This window comes from Narcine bancroftii, chromosome 7, assembly GCF_036971445.1.
Source record: "Narcine bancroftii isolate sNarBan1 chromosome 7, sNarBan1.hap1, whole genome shotgun sequence".
In the NCBI taxonomy this organism is placed as follows: domain Eukaryota; kingdom Metazoa; phylum Chordata; class Chondrichthyes; order Torpediniformes; family Narcinidae; genus Narcine; species Narcine bancroftii.
In genome coordinates, this window is record NC_091475.1 from 162,360,515 (window position 1) to 162,382,871 (window position 22,357).

The 22,357-nt window shown below is 38.2% G+C and overlaps 1 protein-coding gene across 6 annotated transcripts in view; it reads left to right on the forward strand.

The window, feature by feature from the left end:
- LOC138739298 (mitogen-activated protein kinase kinase kinase kinase 4) overlaps positions 1-22,357 on the forward strand; it is a 307,756-nt gene that overhangs the window by 262,227 nt on the left and 23,172 nt on the right. For 4 of the 6 annotated variants that reach the window (XM_069891073.1, XM_069891074.1, XM_069891076.1 and 1 more), the window contains 6 exons: positions 4,335-4,486; positions 6,015-6,109; positions 8,082-8,263; positions 9,183-9,306; positions 10,212-10,382; positions 19,922-20,039. In XM_069891073.1, the coding sequence (XP_069747174.1) occupies positions 4,335-4,486; positions 6,015-6,109; positions 8,082-8,263; positions 9,183-9,306; positions 10,212-10,382; positions 19,922-20,039 (842 nt within the window). The remainder of the gene's footprint in view (positions 1-4,334; positions 4,487-6,014; positions 6,110-8,081; positions 8,264-9,182; positions 9,307-10,211; positions 10,383-19,921; positions 20,040-22,357) is intronic. The other 2 variants (XM_069891075.1, XM_069891078.1) reach the window with 1 other exon arrangement.

Below are 22,357 nucleotides of genomic sequence, written 5' to 3' on the forward strand. Positions count from 1 at the left end.
TCCATCTCCCTCAACAGCCCCTAAGGCTAGAGCTGGATGAGGTCCTCACCCGGGACGAGACATATAAGGCAATTGAACAACTGAAAAGTGGCAAAGCAGCAGGTATGGATGGAATCCCCCCAGAGGTCTGGAAGGCTGGCGGCAAAACTCTGCACGTCAAACTGCATGAGTTTTTCAAGCTTTTTTGGGACCAAGGAAAACTGCCTCAGGACCTTCGTGATGCCATCATCATCACCCTGTACAAAAACAAAGGCGAGAAATCAGACTGCTCAAACTACAGGGGAATCACGCTGCTCTCCATTGCAGGCAAAATCTTCGCTAGGATTCTCCTAAATAGAATAATATCTAGTGTCGCCGAGAATGTTCTCCCAGAATCACAGTGCGGCTTTCACGCAAACAGAGGAACTACTGACATGGTCTTTGCCCTCAGACAGTTCCAAGAAAAGTGCAGAGAACAAAACAAAGGACTCTACATCACCTTTGTTGATCTCACCAAAGCCTTCGACACCGTGAGCAGGAAAGGGCTTTGGCAAATACTAGAGCGCATCGGATGCCCCCCAAAGTTCCTCAACATGGTTATCCAACTGCACGAAAACCAACAAGGTCAGGTCAGATACAGCAATGAGCTCTCTGAACCCTTCTCCATTAACAATGGCGTGAAGCAAGGCTGCGTTCTCGCACCATCCCTCTTTTCAATCTTCTTCAGCATGATGCTGAACCAAGCCATGAAATACCTCAACAATGAAGACGCTGTTTACATCCGGTACCGCACGGATGGCAGTCCCTTCAATCTGAGGCGCCTGCAAGCTCACACCAAGACACAAGAGCAACTTGTCCGTGAACTACTCTTTGCAGACCATGCCGCTTTAGTTGCCCATTCAGAGCCAGCTCTTCAGCGCTTGACGTCCTGTTTTGCGGAAACTGCCAAAATGTTTGGCCTGGAAGTCAGCCTGAAGAAAACTGAGGTCCTCCATCAGCCAGCTCCCCACCATGACTACCAGCCCCCCCACATCTCCATCGGGCACACAAAACTCAAAACGGTCAACCAGTTTACCTATCTCGGCTGCACCATTTCATCAGATGCAAGGATCGACAACGAGATAGACAACAGACTCGCCAAGGCAAATAGCGCCTTTGGAAGACTACACAAAAGAGTCTGGAAAAACAACCAACTGAAAAACCTCACAAAGATAAGCGTATACAGAGTCGTTGTCATACCCACACTCCTGTTTGGCTCCGAATCATGGGTCCTCTACTGGCATCACCTACGGCTCCTAGAACGCTTCTACCAGCGTTGTCTCCGCTCCATCCTCAACATTCATTGGAGCGACTTCATCCCTAACATCGAAGTACTCGAGATGGCAGAGGCCGACAGCATCGAATCCACGCTCCTGAAGATCCAACTACGCTGGGTAGGTCACGTCTCCAGAATGGAGGACCATCGCCTTCCCAAGATCGTGTTATATGGCGAGCTCTCCACTGGCCACCGTGACAGAGGTGCACCAAAGAAGAGGTACAAGGACTGCCTAAAGAAATCTCTTGGTGCCTGCCACATTGACCACCGCCAGTGGGCTGATATCGCCTCAAACCGTGCATCTTGGCGCCTCACAGTTTGGCGGGCAGCAACCTCCTTTGAAGAAGACCGCAGAGCCCACCTCACCGACAAAAGACAAAGGAGGAAAAACCCAACATCCAACCCCAACCAACCAATTTTCCCCTGCAACCGCTGCAACCGTGTCTGCCTGTCCCGCATCGGACTTGTCAGCCACAAACGAGCCTGCCGCTGCCGTGGACATTTACCCTCTCCATAAATCTTCGTCCATGAAGCCAAGCCAAAGAAAGAAGACAAGATTATGAGGCATAGATAAGGTGGACAGCCAGCACCTGTTTACCAGTGCAGGATCAGCAAACACCAGACATGTAAAAAGTGAAGGGAGGGAAGTTTAGAGAAGACATCAGGGTATGTTTTTTTTGGACACAGAGCTGTGGGTGCCTGCAATGCCTTTCCGGGGAAGGTGGTGGAAGCTGAAACATTGGGGGCATTTAAGAGACTTAGACACATGGATGAAAGAAAAATAGCATTTTTTCTTAGGAAGGAACATATGGGTTGGCACAATATCCAGGACTGAAGAGCCTGGACTGTGCTGTGTTGTTCTATATTCTGTCAGAGACAGGTGTGTGTTTAAGGAAAGGTTTGTTAATTTTGGCAGTAAGTCAAAATGTTCACTTCAAAGTACACAGACACCCAAGGAGAGCAAAATGTATATAAAATCGAAGCAAGTAAATAGGATTGCAGTGACACCTTTTGATTTTCTTTATGGTAAATTGATAGCATCCATTTGTCATTTGATATTCATTAGAATTTATTCCAGAGAAGATTAAACACAAAATGAAAGTTCTGTTTTCTCTATATCTCATTTTGCCTGCCAATTCTTTCTGTCCTCTGCTGGGAAATAATGCACAGCTCAAAATTATATTGTAATTAGGTGCTGAAAACTACATCTACATTATTCATAACTAGATTGATACAAGCAAAAGGGGAAAGAATGTTAGAAAAATAAGAAGAAAAAGGAAAACTTTATAATAACTATTCCTTTTGAAACCTTGTTCATCAAGAGACCTGCACAGTAAGCAAAGTTTCCCAGATTATTTTGTGTTTCAGAACTGTCAGGATTTTTCTTTTTTGTTACTTTAAGTCAGTGGTTCTCAACTTTTTTCTTTCCACTCACATACCACTTTAAGTCATCCAGATGCCTTCGATGCTCTGTGATTAGTAAAGGATTGCTTAAGATGGTATATGAGAGGGAAAGGTTGAGAATCACTGCTCTAGGCCCAATTGTTACTGAAATATTTTGCTTGAGAAAAATTGTCATTGGCCCATTTCCTTTGGAGTTATGAAACCGTGCACATAACGAGTCAATTAGGTACGATTAAAACAGTGGTTTTTAAACCTTTTTCTTTCCACTCACATACCAGAGCCCCTATTGGCATAGGAAATACTTAAAGTGGTATGTGAATGGAAAGAAAAAGTTGAGAACCACTGCTTCAAGTAGAGAAAATGCTGCACTGGATATTCAGAGAATCTGATTCATCACATGCGGATTGATGCAGCAGGCTTGTTTACGTGCATTATCTGGAATATTTCATAATTTCAAAAATAAAAGTGGTCACTTGGGTTGGTGTCACCCCTCCCCCCTCCCAATGGACCTCCTCCTGTACCAGACCATACAGAATCCTTTGTACTGTTTTCTGTACTAAATATTACTTGTAAATCGTAATTTTCGTATATCACTGAACGTAATGCCAATAGTAGGAAAATTGAAATTGCACCTTTAAATTACAATATTATATGCACAGCCTAAATGTATTTACATTTACGTAGCTTCATGTGGTTAAAGTGAAAATTCAATCAGAAAACAAATACTTTCCAGTCCAATGTGGGAGGAGAGACTCAATTCTTTACATATTACTCGCTGATGTGTTTAGTGGGAGGGGTAGGATTAGAAGAGGGAGAGGGTCTTTTTCCATTTTTTCTATTTTCCTGTATAAGTAGAAAAGATTAGTCCAATTAGATAACTAACAATGAATATGTTGTAGTATTAGAAAATGGGGTGATGTTTTTATAAGGGAATTTCCATTTTATTTATGCATTGTGTACGAGACAGTGTATAAATCGCTTATGATTCATATTTTGTATTGCAATATATAAAAATTATGTAACTAATATGTAGACAATATCTAAAATAATATTTCTCTTAATCAAATTAATAAAAATATTTAAAAAAAGAAAACAGATACTAATGACCACAATATTGTAACTAAAACACCAGAAAATTTGACAAAAGCAGCGACTATAAAAACACCAGCAGCAAGAAAAACAACAGCGCATGCTTGTAGTGTGTGAAGATGAAACCACATGATTCGAAGCGTCATTGTAATTGGGTAATAATGACAGCTCTGACCAGAACGCATTAGAAGGTTCAAAAAGTAAATTTATGTATAGTTTTAGCCTTGTAGGTATATTGATACATGAAAGCTGGGCTTAAGAAAAATGTTTTTGATGTCATAAATAACTACAGGGATACTTTTATAAAAAAATAATAAATTTCTGCTGAAACACTGCATAAAAATTTTATCTACAGTCATTTTGGTGTCACCCCTCTGATGTTACCCGATGTGGTCCACACACCCCTAATGATGACAGTGAAAGTGGTCCAAATGTTTCAGTTAAATACACATTTTTGTTCATTTCCTGTACATCATCATTTATGTGAATATACACAGAAGATGTGAAGTGCAATATTTTCATATTTAACTACTTTCTCTTTCTGCAGCAATATAGAGCCCCGATTGTTGTGGGAAAGGGTAGAGAAACTGGTACCAAGACCTGGCAGTGGCAGCTCCTCAGGCTCCAGCAACTCTGGCTCTCAGCCAGGATCTCATCCTGGCTCTCAAACTGGATCTGGAGAACGTTATAGGCTACGAAGTGAGATTTTACATTTTACAATTACATTATTCACTTCATTGCTCATTACCACTTTAAAAAGTAGCTTCCTTCAAAAACATTTTGGTTTGAAAGAAAAATAAAGAGTATGTAGAAATACTCTTAGTCATCGAAATGAAACACAATTTTTAACCTTCTAAAATGAGCGTGTTTGAGTAATTATTCTGTAATTAAATATTTATTGGTCCTTTACTATCAAATCTTAATATTTCGTACAAAGCAAGTTAGAAAGATAATTCTAAAATATCCTCTGGAGTTCAGGCCAATTATCATTGCAGTATGTTGAATACAAGTATTGCAGCAATCAGAAATCAAAGCTGAAAGACACATTGGTCCAAAATTTGTTAATTCTGTTACAGTGCACAACTGGGAAGAACTTGTTTGGATTTAAACATGTAAATCCAGAAATTGGCATCAGTGATTAAATGTTGTTCTGTAAAGTGTGCAGTTTTGCAACTTTCTCCTGCATGGTGTTCAAAAATCAATGATCCTTCAAGATCTTGAGGAATTTATGAATTCAGTCTGACTGTAAATACATGTAAATGCTGCATTTTGTCTTGTGTAGATTTTCAACTGTTTATTGAACCATTACATCTTTACAAACTTTGAAACAAAATATTTGCTAGTTGCTTCTTCACAAAACAAAATCAAATTTGTTAAACTTTGTTTCTCTTTCATAAAACTATTGACACCATCTAATTATGGATTTACTATCTGATTGGATTTTAGCATTCTTCTGATAAACAAAGTTTGGTTTTCTCTTTCTTGAATAGTGATGTTACATATTTAGTGTTTTTAAGTGTGCTGGTAATCTAAATAATTTTGGAAGGTGACCAATCCATCCTTGATCTGCACCTCACTATTTATAGAGTAGTAAAATTCATACCACAAGGAACAGAGCATTTAACTAATAGTTGTTGCTTAAAGCTATTCATTCTTCTACAGTACCCCATCTCCGAAACGCTTGGGACCAGACTTTTTTTTTGTTTTCGGAACGATGGAACTAAGCAGCACAGTAGCATCAGCAAGATACCTGTATCAGCGGTTAAACAACAAGCAACAGCAGGGTTTTTGAGTGCCGACGTGACACCGCACGTGGAATAATGTTTAGTACTTAACAAAATAAAAACTTAATCTCTGCTTACAAAAGAAGATAAATGCATCAACAAACACTAGAAATTCTCCTCGATGGCTTTTTCAAATGTTTCCTCCAGTGTCATGTGCCTCATTACCAATGGTTTTTGTCTTTTGCCGCTACCGGTCTTTGACACCTCACAACCGCCCCCCGCCCCCCAATTATTAATCCTACTTTCATAGCTTTGAAGGACCCAAAATTTGACAAGGAATCAAAATTTGTCAGTGTACTTTTAGAAACACTTGCTTATTTTCTTGCTGGATATAACCATATAACCATTTACGGAGCGGAAACAGGCCATGTTGGCCTTTCAAGTCCGTACATCTGTTTTGTATTTCAATGCTGAGGCTTTAAATTTAATTATTTTATTCACAGCTTCATCAAAATCTGAGGGTTCACCATCTCAACGCCATGAAAATATTAATAGAAAACAAGAAGATAAAAAGGACTTAAGGCCAAGCCGACCAGCTGTATGTTCCTTAAAGCTTGATAGCTTTTTCTTGTGTATTGAAATATGCATATTAAATTTGTTTGCTTTCTGGCACACATTTTCTATGGAGTATAATTTTTTTAAATGTTAAAATTTAAAATACAACTAGTGTTTGAATAGTTATTGAAAAATATACCGTACATTTCGGCGTACGTCTACTGACAGATAGGTTGACCCCCCCCCCCACTTTTTTTAAGCCTCATTTTAATGGTTTTATGTTATATCTGGCGTATATATTGAACCCCATTTTTCGGGCTGTCCGTGCCTCCCAGGACCAACCCAAATTTTTTTTAAACACCCCATTTGGAAGTAACAAAGCTGTAAATTAAGTAAGTAAAAAAAAACACCTCAGCCTACCAGGCAGCAATGACGACAACTCATGGAGCTGGAGCACCAACATCGTGCTCCCAACAGGAGCAGGAACCTCTGCCTACCAGGCAGAAATGGCAAGAGCGAGCTCAGGGTCTCAGGTAGGAATGGTTATGGCAGCGTCCAGTGGTGGAGAGATGTTGGGGAGTGGCAGCGTTGGGGGTGGGGAGGTGCTTCCAGCATCGACTTATATGCCAAATTGACATCAATCTGTTTTTTTGGGTGAATTTAAGGTCTCAGAAGTATATCCTGCATAGAAGTTGACCCCCCCACCCCCCACCCCTTTCTGAGAAATAATTTAGGGATTCACGAGTTGACTTACGCCAAAATATACGTTATCTACTTTCTTGACCTTAAAAAGCCATAACCCAAGCAGAATTCTAAATGGTTGTATGCGCATGGAGATATATTTATAATATTCATATACAAGATATATTCTGTGATATACTAGTAAATATAAATGACATGCATACAATGAAATATTTTTCCTCTTTGTACCTCATTTATATGGCTCATGGTCCCATCACATGCTCTTTCATTTGGGCTGTTGAATATTGTAGGGGGAAGTGGTAAGTTATGCTATATTTACATTTTCCTCTTTGCCTGCTTATGCTTTTAGTTGAATGCTTTCATTTCTCTTTTACATGCTATGGTTTTAGTTTTTAAAATACGATTGTGTCCATTTTGTTATAAAACAGTATATCCTGACTTCTATCTTGATGGGTGATAGTTTTTTCAATTAATATTACAATTATATTTATTGCAATACTAATGATTTTATCTCCATACACTACATCCAAAAATCCAATTTTCTGGAAAAACAAACTTGTTCAATTTCTTGGGAAAATGTTAATTTATTTTGTATAAATAGTCTAGTGCAGTAGTAAAGATACAGGAACATCATTTTATAATGTCCAAATGTAAAACCAAAGATTTCCCTTTTTATCCTTGTAGTTCATGTTTTTATATGCTAACTTGTCACCTATAATGATACAATTTGGAAATGGACAAAGAGAACAAAAAGAACAGCATTTGGTAGTATGATTAGTGATGTGTCCTGTGTGCCGAGTCTAAAATATTTAGCTTGGATGAATTATGAAAGGGAATTAATAAAAATGCAATCAGTTTTTAAACTTGTTGCTTTAAAATCAAAAGCCTAAAGTTGATAAACTAAATACTTTAATTTCTCTATCGCTTAGAAATTGTTATAACAAAATTGTTTATTTAAATACTCTTTTCCAAAATACTTTTGTATAAATCTATCTTTGTATTCAGATCTGGTTTTTTTTTGTTATTCTTGCCAAATGATGGTTAGAATGTTTAATATGTAGTCAATTGTCTTACTCTTATCTTCCATTTATACATTTGACTTGACTTCCCCTGTGTATTTTGATTTAATAATTAAATATCAGTTCAGGAGAATTTTTCTTTTCTTATGTAAATGTATCTTGTATTTTTTAAGTGTTATAGCAATTGAGATATTTTTCAGCCTGACACTTTGCAGGCTATTGTTTGATGTGTAATTGTTTTGCTTTGGGTTAAGTGCCAAATGTGAGTACTTGACCAGTGACCTGGTTTCTTAGTTTCAGGATCTTGCTGCCTTGGCTAAAGAGCTCCGAGCTGTAGATGATTCCCGACCTCCTCAGAAAGTTACTGATTATTCTTCATCAAGTGATGAATCAGGAACCACAGATGAAGAAGATGAGGACTTGGAACAAGAAGGAACTGATGAAACGGAACCCATGTCAGATGATGCTCGGGCAGTGTATGTAGACCTAGTTAAAAGTAATTGAGAAAGTAATATAATGTTATTTGTGTTGTTTGACTTTGGAATTATTTAGTCAATAATAGAATAATGTCAGCACAAGATAAAACCATTCAGTCCATCTTTTTTGTGATGGCTTTTTATCAGAGACATCACACTAAATACCACTCATTCCACACTTGCTGTTGATCTGCAGATGTTTTATTTTATCAGTTCTGTTTTGAAAGTTAATACCGAATCTTCACACCATCCTTACAAGCACCACATCCAGATCTCATAATGTTGCTTTTTTTATTTCAATAATTTCCTCATGTTCTGTCTGGTGCTTCTGTTTAAAAAAAAAACCCCTGAAATTCTGTGTCCTTCAATTATCAATCCTTCTAGCACTGGAAACACTTAACAAATCAAAACCATTCATCGTTTTGAACATTCCCACCAAATTACCTCTGCTCTGAGGAGACAATACCCTGTTACTTAACACACTCCACAGAATTTTTACCAGCTACATTTTTGCTGAGACTGTTCTACACCCTCTCAAGACATAGACTGCATATTTGAAAGGTTGCCAGCTGAAATGACAACTGTTCTCCAGCTGAGGTGAACTGGTGTTTTATTGAAGCTTAACACAGTTTGTACTCTTGGCTTCCATTAAAAGAATGCAGGATCCTGTGCTTTTGCAGCATCATTTTCAACAACCTTATGCCTTGAAATGTATGTGTCCATTCATCTCAAATCTCCCAGTCCTTGGACCCCATTAAAGCATATAATTGTCGAAATAACTGAAAATGGTCAGCAGCATGGTTGCCTATAAACCATCCAAGGCTCGATCTTGTATTTTATGCCTTCTCCATAATTTGTATGGATTTCCAACTCTTGCCCACTATTACATACAGTATATATGTGGACTTTTATTTATTAGGTCGTCAAAGCTGAGCAATGGAGAAACTGAATCAGTGAATACAATGATAGTTCGTGATGATCTGGAGCTGTTGACTGAAACTTCTGTTACTCCCTCTAAAGATGGCACTTTAATTGTTCGACAGGTAATGTATCTGACAGGAAATTCTGCCTCTTGCCCATAAGCTCTCATTTACCCTTGATTTTTTGCTTTTTTAACAATCATAGCCAGCAATCAAAATAATTTTATCAGTTTTTCAGGCAGTTATTTTTAAGCCAAAATAAAGGGCATTTTTATCTTTGCTGCAGTTTTCTTGAATGCATTGCAGATGTCCATCATAACAGTAAAATACCCTGATTTTAGATGGACAGGAAGTGACTGCAGTTGAAAATCTTAGAAATGCACATGTTTATTCCCGAGTCTGACACCATCTTAAGATGTTTCTAAGTGAAACTAACATGTCTGTAAGCCTCCATTAATGTGTTTCCACTCTAACTTTTTTTAACTAAAAGCTCACATTTGCAACTGTCAGGAATTAACTAGCTTTTTATCTCCATTGAACTTCATTGTTAGCCTTTCGTAAAAATGGCAACATTTAATGAGGCATGTTGACACTCTCATATTACTTTTAAATTTTATTCCAATAATTCTTACAAGCACTTTATATTACAATATTGAGTACCTTGCAGGGCATCAAATCAAGTTTACAAAATGTGTCATTTTTACCGTGACAATTATAACCCTGATCTTATCAACATTCAAAAAATGCATTCAAAAGGAAAGATTGGGAATATATATTCAATGTGCAATATTTTATTGGCACTGTTGAAATTGCAGTCAGTGTATGTTCTGCCTGGAGTAATGTGAAGTATTTACAGTATCTACTAAAATAGTTATGTCAAAATTTGTTTGCTTGTTAGTAATGGTTGTGCTGAGATAAAACTTGCACAATCCAACTTTGCTTCATTAATTCTTCTGCCAGTTAACTGCTAGGGTGATAGGTGTTCAAGCAACTCTTCAGCAAGACAAGTATGCCTGTTTTTTCTACAGAGCGCAGGTGACTTAAAGCGTGCCAGCCACCATGAGAGTAATGGCTTTGCAACCCGCATTCACCTCTTGCCAGATCTCATACAGCAAAGCCATTCCTCCACCTCCCCAACCAGCCAGCAGTCTCCTATCATGTCCCCTCAGCTGCCCCAGGACGAGCTTACTACTAATGAGGTATGTTTGACACCATAGTTGGCTGCTGTTCCGTACCACTCCTGTAAACTAGATAGCTGCAACAGCATTCCAATCAATCTCCAATGTTTTTCATCTTTAACTTAAGCTGTGTAACAATTCTACATCACTAAATCCTATCACAAAGTAGAATTTTTGATTCCCAAACTTGCCAGTTAATGAATATAATAATGTCTACTGAAACAAATTGCAATTGAACATTTTGCCACTATTCCATAAGCATTCTGATGAAATAAGTCGTTTAACTTTGATCAAAGTTATGCATTGGAATTGAGAGTGTGAGAAAAGACCATAAGCACCTTTTCTGCAGTTCTACATTGGCAATAATTTTAAAACATCCAGCTGAAGACTATCAAGTGACTGTTGGAACAGAGGTCACACTTAGAAATTGAAGATAGGTACTATGTGGGCATAAATCTAGATATCAGTGGACTAAATGCAAATTCTTTGAATAGTAAAATGACAGTTTGGACAGAGTCACTTCACTGAATTCTGCCATAGTCCTATCTTTGAAATCTACTAAATTAAATACCAGGTTAATAATACATGTTAAACTCAAAATTTAAAAACATCACAATTATAGGTGGTGAGCTACTGGTGACCAAAGGAAATTACCAAATATTTCTCTGGAACATGTAGTAAAAGCATTTCTAAATGCTTAATTGAGTAGATGACTTTTTTTTAAAAAGAAGTCCAAAGTCAGAGGCTAAAATCACCTCATGTATATGACCCATTTTCTCATTGACGTCACTCATTGATATCCTTCTCTGCTACAATCCAAGGGGCATATTGACTTCCCCTATTTCTCTCATCTCACTTTCCTCGGTCCCATTCCCTACTTTGCTACATACCCACTGTAGGCATGCCTGACACCATCCTTTTGTTCCCCATCTTGTCTCATGGCCCTGTACCTCTTGTTGATGTTCAAAGCCTGAACATCTATTGTAATGTGTGAACTCTTTGTGGCAACATGTAATGGAGTGTCCTGCATGTAGTGTGAAACCCATGTATGGCAATCACTCGCTGAAGAGTTTAAATTAATGAAAATTTAAATTTCTCACATTCTGTATGAAGATGCTGATGCATTATAATTTAAAACTTGGATCCTTGCTTCCCAATTTCTGTAACACCAAATGCAGTAACATGAACAATTATTTTTGTTCATGGTTACTAGCTTTTTAGTTTGTTTCCAGTAACCCAAAACCCTTTGCTCCTTTGCAGTTTGTTATATATTATCACCAACAAAATATTTTGCACTGTCTTTCTTGGATCCAAATTGAATGGTATCACAATTTAGCACATGAAATTCATCTTCCCTTTCACTAATTTTGTGCATATCCCTTTTAAAAATTGTTTGTATTTAAACAGCTGTTGCCACTTGTGCTATTTGATGATTTAACAATACTTTTAATTGGGGCAGTACTGCTGACGTAGTGCAACGCCTTGACAGCACCAACGATTGGTACTGGGGTTCGAATCCTGCGCTGTCTGTAAGGAGTTTGTACATTCTCCCCATGTCTGCGTGGATTTTCCCTGGGTGCTCCGGTTTCCTCCCACATCTTGAAAAGTATTGAGTGTATAGGTTAATTTTTTGGGTGTAAATTGGGTGACATGGACCCTTGGGTTGAAATGCCCTGCTACTGTTCTGTATCTCTAAATTTAATCCAAATTGTGGTGTATCTGGAGAAAACCTGAGGCATAATTGCATATACAAGTAGATGCCTCAAAGCACCATGCCATTGAATGTTTATTCATATTTTCTGTCTCCTATCCTCTTAACCATTTTGCATGGTCACCCCCGAACTGTTTTCTAAGATTTGTTATTAATATGGACTTTGCTTCATTATTTCATGAAAGATGTCCTGATTTTTCTTTCAAAAGTGGATTTTAAGTTTAAATATTGAGGTTAGGTCTTACTTTTTTAGCATGCCAAGATAATTGAGAAGAAGTGATTGTTTGAAAAGCCAAAAAGCTGCAGATGCCAGAAATCTTGTTCTCCTCTTGTTGGCAGGACTGATCCAATGGTGAATCTTGCACTTGTGAAATGAGATTAAAAATGTGTACATCTTTTTTTTTAATGCCACCTGCCATTCACAGCCTCAGCTTCCTCAAATCCCTAAATTTAAATCCCAATATACGGAAAAATAGTAATCTCCATCCTCCACTGTGTTTAAGCAATTGTTGGCCACCAAATCAGCTTTGCATTAATATATGGGTATAAGCACGTTGATTACCTATTTGGTTTATTTCAAAAAAGGGACATCATCCCTTTTGGCTCAGAAAATATGATTTGGCAAGTGGGATCAGCTATAACATAATCCATTTTAATCATGTTGGTGTTGCCATCATAACATTTATAAACATTAAACTGGCAAGTTTTGTTTTCTTTTTCAATGTATCACTATCATTTCCTCTAATTTTACTAACATTCCATTTTATTTTTAACCAGCTTTCATTATTTGTGTATTTGCAATTAGTTGTGTGTTGGGTGAGATGTGCAATATTAACCCTTTGATCACTGCAGTCACGTTTCTCCATTACAGTCTAATAATGCATAGATTTTAATTACCCCAGAAATTCTGAATAATTTGGCTTGGTACAGCTAACCAAAATTCTACCCTAAATGATCTGTTCAAGGGAAGGATGAAATGGTGCAGAATCTCATGTGTTTCTTGAATACAACAGACCTTTTAGGCTGAATGGTCTGTTTCTAGACTGCACAATTTATTTAATTCACCATTAACTAAGTTTTCAGTGTTTCAAAGATGTGTATAGTTTTTTAATTCCATGTATTGGAAATGTAAATATGTAAAAATGTAAATTTCCAGAGGGACTCACAGTATTCAGAGGGTTAAGTGGAAGACAAGTTCCAAAATTTCAGTAAAATAATCTTGTGCATAAAATAGAATTGTAGCTTATTGTTGATATCTGTTGCAATCGTCTAATGGTTCATGAGAATGCTATTTCAATGATTTTTTTTTATCAAGGACATGATTGCACAACTACTTTGTTTAATTCTAGTGTATACGTGACCTCAGTCTCCCTCGGCACAACTCCATCTTGTGGGCCTCCTCCCATATGAGCTCTTAAGTAATTGTGGGCACTACTTTAACCTGTTTTATTTAGGTGAGATACTATTGTTCCTGCTCTTACACTGGCTGGCTTCCTTCTCTTCCTTGGATTTCTCCACTCTTGATGAGTCTGAATCTTTCTTGCTCCGGCCACTTGCCTGACTGCCTGGAGTCACACACTTTTCTGCTCCCAATGCCTTTCTCAAAAGCTCTTTTCCTTCTTAGCTTCCTTTCTTGACTCATCTTTCTTCTAGACCCCCGGCTTCCCCCACCACATTCTCTTTTGGTGCAGTTTAATTTCCACCTTAATGATTGAGACAGTTATTTTTGTGAAAGCCTGGGTATAGTTTGTTGAAATTTTATACAACAAAGACATTGATGTTGCAGGGCACGATTCCACTGTTTAGGTTTGGAAAAGTTGAATATAAAACTGCGATTTCAGAAAGTTTACATTTTATTCTAAGACATCACATGTCCATTTGTTAAGCAAAGGGTGCTGTTTTCTGTATAAAACTATTTAACTTCCTTAAGCACAAACTCTAAACTGCATTGGACTACTTTAATTGTTCACAGCAAATAGCTTATTAACAAATAGCAAATGACAATTCACTGCTGTGGTGACTTCCCTGATCATGGTATTGATTATTGCAATGACAAATACATCAAGGTGCAGCAGTTGCCTATATTAAGAGGGGTGTGACCATTTCCTGCTGTCCAATTCAGAATATTTCAGTGTTCTTGCCACTTCAAATGAATTCATCATTTGAGTTCCATTATGCTGAATATTGAATTCCACTTGGATATTCCTGCCAGGCAGAGTCAACACATTTCAGTTCTGAAATGCATTGAAAAATCAGCGATTTAAATGGAATAGTTTTAATCAGAGATGTTGCAATTTAATGCATTCCCTTTAAGGTATTTTTTCAAATGTTTTCACTTCATTCGTGTGTTAATGATGAAGCTTATTGTCATATACATTGTGTGATGTACAAATACACTAAGTTCTTGCTGCAGCCGAATAGGTACTTTATTAAAAATAAATGACAATAGTATATGTTAAATTGAAGAGGTAATAAATGCAAAATACAATAAATATTCAGTTATCATCATGTAAACATTTATAAACATTAAACTGGCAAGTTTTGTTTTCTTTTTCAGTGGTATTACAGTAGTGCAAACAGTTCTCTGTTTTGCAGCAGTTCATGATTAGAGTTACAAATTGTTAAATGTGGTATTTAACTGTAATACTTTTAAAATAAAAGAATGTAGAACATTGTGACATTTAAATTTTAATATTAGACGGGCAGCATGTAACGGGCCCTTTTGGCCCATGAGCCCGTGCTCCCCAATTACGCACTATTGACATACACCCCTGATAAGTTTAGAACACCCCTTTGCTAATCATGCCTCTCCTACATGATATTGTGGACAGAATAGAGAGGGAGGTAAAAGAAGAGCAAGGCTGTATTGATAATGATGGAGTGTCACTGCTGCACTGAGGATGTAGCTGTATAGAAGGTTCACGAGAATGTTGACAGGATTTCAGGGTCTGAGTTACAGGGAAAGGTTGTGCAGACTGGGGCTTTTTTCTCTGGAGTGTAGAAGATTGAGAGGGGACTTGATAGAGGTGTTTAAGATTTTAAAAGGGACAGACAGAGTAAATGAGGATAGGCTTTTTCAATTAAGAATGGGGGAGATTCAAACTAGAGGACATGGTTTAAGATTGAAGGGGGAAAATTATAAGGGGAACATGAGGGGAAATTTCTTGACGCAGAGGGTGGTGGGGATGTGGAATGAGCTTCTGGCAGACGTGGTCGAGGCGGGATCATTGGTTACATTTAAGGAAAGACTGGATCGTTACATGGATAGGAGGGGATTAGAGGGGTATGGACCGGGTGCTGGTCAGTGGGACTAGGAGGGTGGGGATTTGCTACGGTATGGACTAGTAGGGCCGAACTGGCCTGTTCTGTGCTGTAAGTGGTTATATGGTTATAGAGGTCAAACCTAATATGCTAATGGAGTTGTAGTATAGGCCTCCTAAGAGTCACCAAGAGAAACGGATATGTAGACTGATAGGGAAAGGTTCGAAAGCAACCAATTTGTTATAGTGAGATGATTTATTATTTCCCCAACATTGATTAGACCTTCCTTAGAGCCAGAAGGTTTCTTGAATGTAGATAGTCCAACCAAGGAAGAGACCATATTAGACCTTGCACTAGGAAATGAGCCTAGCCATGTGATCAGGGTTGCAGTGGCCGAGCATTCTGAGAATAGTGATTACAATTCTTCAAGTTTTAAGATAGATACAAATGAGCATAAGCCGCAACCTTGTGGGAGAGTACCAAATTGGGGAATGGGTAAATAATGAGATATTTAGACATGAGGAAGGGGAGTTAATTGGGAGCATCTGTCATTGTGCAAGCCCACAGCTGATGTGGGATTTGTCTCAGAATAACATGACCATCATGTTTCAGAAAGGAGGAATGGCATGGTTATGAATTTAGTCAAAAGGCAAAAGGAATTGTATAAGATTTAGGAAGTTAAAATTGGGCACGTTCCTCGAGGAATATTGCAATTGCTTTTAAGCAGGGCCAAAAGGGGCAATGAAATGTCCTTGGTGAGCAGGATTAAAGAGAATTCAAAGGGATTTTACAAGCATTAAAACAAAATAATAACTGGGGAAGCTAGGACTAGTCAAGTCAAAGAAGGGAATTTATGCTTGGAGTCAGATGAAGTGGGAAGGTGCTAAATGAGTACTTTGTATCGATATTCATCCAGGAGAGGATATAGACGATAGTGAGAGCAGTGTGGAGAATGCTAATACATTATGGCATTTGGAAATCAAAAAAGAGGTGGTCCTGGGTCATTGTATTCTCACCAGATCCCAGAAGACTGCACGTTGTAAGCTTTGTTCAGTAAGGAAAAAAAAATCCAGGAAATTATAAGCCGGTGAGCCTCGCATTAGTGGTAGGGAAGCTATTAGAGAGGATACTTATGGATAGGTTTTATGCACATTTGGCAAGGCCTGGACAGATTAGGGATAATTAGCATGATTTTGTGTGGGGGAGGTCAAGTCGTAGAAATTGGATTGATGGATTTGGTTGTTAAAAGTGAGGGTAAGGCAGTGGACGTCGTCTACATTGACTTTAGTGAGTTGTTTCTCAAGGTTTTTCATTGCAGGCTGATCCCGAAGGTAAAGATGCACAAGGTTCAAGGTGATGATTGGATTTGGCCTATGGAAGAAAGAGAGCAATTGTGAAAGGAGGGTATTATTCTGGCCACAGGTCTGTGACAGGTGATGTTCCACAGGAATCGGTGTTGATACCCTTGTTTGTGCTTTATAATTAGGCAAAAAAGTAAGTGGTTGGGTTAGTATATTTGCAGATGAAAAGGAAAAGATTGGAGTTTTGGATAGTGTAGAGGGCTATCAAGTAATAGAATAGATGAGTTAAAAATATAGATAAATGGCAGAATTAGTTTCATCCTTCATTGATCAGTGCGCTGAATGTCGGAATAAGCAAGTAATGTTGCAGTTTAATAAAACTTTAGTTAGCCTGACTTAGAATACTATGTGCACTCTGGTTGCCCCAATATAGGAAGGAATTGGAGGCTTAAAAGAGTGCAAAACAGATTCACCAGGATTTCCGCCTGGATTAGAGGGTATGACTTGAGGTGTTTTCTCTGGAAAGTGCTGAAGGCTGAGGAGAGACCTGATTGAAGTTTATAACATTATGAGAGGTATAGATAGGTTTGACAGTCAGAATTTCTATCTCAAGGTCAAAATGTTACTGGCTTGAGAGCATGCATACAAGGGGGAGGTGGGGAAGAAGGTGGAGGTGGGGAAGAGGGTGGAGGTGGGGAAGAGGGTGGAGGTGGGGAAGAGGGTGGAGGTGGGGAAGAGGGTGGAGGTGGGGAAGAGGGTGGAGGTGGGGAAGAGGGTGGAGGTGGGGAAGAGGGTGGAGAAGAGGGTGGAGGTGGGGAAGAGGGTGGAGAAGAGGGTAGAGGTGGGGAAGAGGGTGGAGGTGGGGAAGAGGGTGGAGGTGGGGAAGAGGGTGGAGGTGGGGAAGAGGGTGGAGAAGAGGGTGGAGGTGGGGAAGAGGGTGGAGAAGAGGGTGGAGGTGGGGAAGAGGGTGGAGGTGGGGAAGAGGGTGGAGGTGGGGAAGAGGGTGGAGGTGGGGAAGAGGGTGGAGGTGGGGAAGAGGGTGGAGGTGGGGAAGAGGGTGGGGAAGAGGGTGGAGGTGGGGAAGAGGGTGGAGGTGGGGAAGAGGGTGGAGGTGGGGAAGAGGGTGGAGGAGGGAGTTTAATATTATTTTACATGGAGAGTAGTAGATGTCTAGAACAGGAGTTGTAGTGGAAGTAGATTTAATTGCAGCCTTTCTGAGACTGGTAGCTACACTTATGCATATGAAAGCAATAGAAAGATATGCATCGCATGTAAGCAGCGGAGTTTTAATTGGCATCGTGTTCCACACAGACATCATGAGCCAAAGGGCCTGCTCCAATGCAGTATTGTTCTTTTCTAAACTGTTCATTGTACTTTAATCAATCATTGTGTGTACTCTTAAAGTAAAACTAAGCTTGCAAATGCAGAATAGTTGCCACTTGTAATGTTGGGTGCATTCTTCATTGTTAAATATAATTTTTCATTGATTTTCTGATACACCATATACTTTGAGTACATGGTTTTTTAAAAAAGACAACTGGTTTAAGCTATAATTAAATCTTTTTTAAGTAATCTACAAATATGAATTACAGACATTTATAGGCGTCACGTGTAAAACTTAAGCAAATTGTCTTGTGCACATTTATGGTCAGGTCTAATTATCCTTACAAAGATAATTGCTCTAATTCACATAATTTACAATGGAAAGTAAGTCCTGCAGTGAACCTCATTAGTCATCCAGTGATCCTCGATTGTGCACAGCTGGATTTACAGCAGAAATAAACTGTAATTGATCACATGATCATGTTTAGACAATATAAATTTAAATGACTGAGTAAAACATTGTTTGCCTCTATGGAACTAAATGGTAGTGGTTGAGTAAAACCTTTGATATAAAGTAGGAACAACTTAAAATTTCAAGACCTTTTTAAAAACTAACTCTAAAATTGATTTGGATTTTTAAATTATGTGTGACAGAAATAACATTCACAAGCAGCTAAGCAAATTAAAAACTGATTTATTTGACCATATTGCTTGACATTATTTGTGACATAAAACCATGGTATAGTTTACCCAAAAATGCCTGTGCTTACAATTAGGTGCACTGTGAGGACTTTCAAAACATAATTTAAAAAAACCATTTAAGAAAATCTTGCATCCATGGAACTCCTACTTGAGAAGTTTTATTAGAAGTATTAATAGTAAACAAATGCTACAACACATAACACAAAACAAAAATCTATAATTCTGACTAAATCTGGCAACTTTGCTAGAAAAATCTGTACATCTTGTGAAGCATTCCAATTTCACAAGTTGTCTTATTCTCAAAGCCTATCCTTTATCGGTGATTTCTTGGGATGCACTTTTCTTTACTGGTGAGGCCTTTCCTAAGTACAACTGACTTGTCCCACACCCAGAATTGCTTTGAGAAACTGATAAACCATAGCCCTGGGATTACTGGCTGTTGAATCTTTTTAGAAGTTTGAATGTTTGTGAATTTTTTCATAAACACCCAAAAATACTTAAAAAATTATACTAATATAATATCATCAAAATATTTTCAATTGAAGCATTTAAAACCAAAGGGGAGCAAATGCGAATCAAGTAAACTTAAATCAACATGTTGACACTAAACGAAGGAAATCAACCTGTACTTGTTTCAGTCTGCAGCTATTTCTGTCACTTCACTATGAACAGTGCCCTGGGACTTCAGTGCATTCAACAAACTGATTTCTCAGCGAATGGAGGAAAATCTGTGGAGCCCAACAGAACAGTTTTTAACAGGGGGATCCAGCTTGTTAAACATGTGTATCATGAAAATGTCTAATCACTATAGTTGACCATTAAAATTGATAATCATAGACCAAGAAAGATGAATACAGTGATCTAGTCTATCAAATTTAACTTGCTTTAAATTATTGGACACAAATCTACTGGAAGATTTCATTTTGTTAAATATTTTGGACAGGATAATTTGACAAAAAAATATTTTCTGCAACTTTTTCAATAGTTTTAATATGTTCTTATTGCACCAAGATTTAAATGTAGCAAAAATATGTGCTTTATGAATATTTATCTCAAGCACAGAGGATGTTTGTGGGTTTTCTTTTAAAGAAGTGACAAATTCAAATAGCACCTGAGAACAATTAAAACAGTTAAGATCAGTATAACAGGCAAAGTGCAGGTCATTTTCAATACATATTTTGTGGAGATATATTTTTATATGCATTATATTTTTAATTTTGCTTATAACATTAATTGTTAAGAATTGACTGTTTCTCTTTTAGACCCAATCAGCAGGAAACACACTACAGAAACACAAGTCTTCCTCATCATTCACACCGTTTATAGATCCCAGGTTGTTGCAAATATCCCCCTCCAGTGGGACCACTATATCTTCTATGGGTAAGGAGAAAAATCATAGTATTGTTGTCAAACTAGTTATGTTTTAGGTGGGCATTAATTTTTTTTTTCAAAAAGAATTGGTGGTGTCACAGACTGTCTTGAAAAATGTGATGCAAAATACATTGGAAAAAAGTGACTTGCACATGAAAATGAATGGAATTAGAAGTGGATTAAAGTTTAGACTGCCCAAGCAGAGTTTGGGGGTCGGGGGGCGGTGGGAGGGGGGGCGGGGGGCTGGCAGCTGGCAGGTGAATGAAGAAGAGCACAATCTGTTGATGTCTTTTATACTGTTCATAGTTCAAATGATGTTTTCAGTGGTCGACTAGCCATACATTTGTCTAAATTTTATCCCTTTGTGCCCAAGATGCACAACTTGGTATATTACTGTATTAAGCTATATGTAGTTTATTTGGTTGCGGATTTTTTTTTTGATAAAGTCAAAGTTTAGTTTGTGAAGAAAGCACTTGTGAATTAATGAGCTTGTAGGTCTGTCAGGTACTGATTTAATCCTTAACAAATTCCAGCACTTCATCAATCTGAGAATGCTCACTTGGACTGTAATTTCCCATTTTCTGTTTCATGAAGAGCAACTAACTTCAGTATAGTTTTCTATCTTCTGAATTTTAGAAATTTTTTGTTTCAATGTTTTATTGGAGGCCTTGTGGTATGTGGTATACCTGATATGATGGCTAATTTTTAATTCTAAAGACAACAGATAAATGTTATATGTATGAAGTTGTTTCAAGTTCATTAAGTATGACACTTGAAGTAGAGTAACACAAATCTGCAGAACTTCACAGATTACCTGTGAGAGAGGATCCTTGAGGAGAATAGAAAAGCATTAGAATTGATTAATTCAGATGCAGATTGTGTTGTTTCTTTTCAAAACTAATATTTGAAATGCAATCATTAATTTCAAATATGGTATTAAGAATAATCTCCTGGGAGAGCCTGGTTATCTTGAATTCAAGGTTCCCAAAGCTCTCCTCCAGTTGTTTTTTTTCCATATTTGATGAGTGACATGGAATATAGGTTGAACCTCTATTATCTGGCACTGTAAAAGTTGAATTTGCTGTGGCTGTGACCGACTGTGGAGCATCCTTTCGGAGGGGTTTCACTAAATTCTCAACACTTACAGGGTCCTGATTTGAACAGTTGATAGGAGTCTTGACTAGATTCCGTAAAGAATCTGTCGTCATTACTGCAGACATTGAAGCAATGTTCCACTAGGTGAAAGTACCAACTGATGACCGTGACTTGTGGTCCTTTGGTGGTCTGATGGAGACTACGGTCAGAACATGGTAGAAATCAGAATGACAGAGCATCTATTTGAAGCGACCATCACCAAGTTGTGTGAATTTTGACCTTAGGAAGTGTGCTAAGGACAATAGCTCTCAAGCTATACGCACCATCAGGAATAACTTTTATGTGGATGACTGTCTCACTTCCACAGCTACAGTAAAAGAAGCAATAGCTCTTTATCATGAGTTATAAGCGATCTGTTTCAAAGGAGGTTTCCTACTTACCAAATGGACAAGTAACAGTCACCAGGTATTGGCTGCCACACCTAGAAGAGAGAGGGCAAAGGAAATGAAGAATTTTGACTTAGACCATGACCACCTTCCTATGGAGAGTGTGTGAGGTGTACAATGGTGTGTTCAGTGTGATGTTTTTAAGTTCAAAATTATTTCAAAGAACTGGTCTCTCACAAGAAGGGGAATTCTATCAACAGTCAGTTCGATATATGATCCTCTAGGAATATTGACACCAGTTGTCCTAGCTGCCAAGAAGATCCTGCAAAATTTGTGTAGGAAGAAGGTTGGTTGGGATGATGAGATGCCAGAATCCATTGATCAAGAATGGACGTGTTGGATTCAGGATCTTCGTGCGCTGGAAGACTTCAAGATTGTCAGATGCTTCAAACCCACAAATTTTGGAACTGTGACTTCTGCTCAATTGCATCATTTTGCTGATACATGTGAAGATGGTTACGGAACTTAGTTTTCTTCTACTGCATGATAAGGATCAGGTACATTGTGGATTTGCAAAGGGAAAGGCCAGAGGAACCACTTGGTCACTATCCCTCAAATGGAGTTGACAGCTGCTACCATGGTAGCAGAATGGACACAATGTTGAAAAAAGAGTTGCAGTTGAAACTAACAGACTCCACATTTTGGACTGAGAGTACTTCTGTGCTCAAATTTACTTTGGCTTGGCTTCGCGGACGAAGATTTATGGAGGGGGTAAAAAGTCCACGTCAGCTGCAGGCTCGTTTGTGGCTGACCAGTCCGATGCGGGACAGGCAGACACGATTGCAG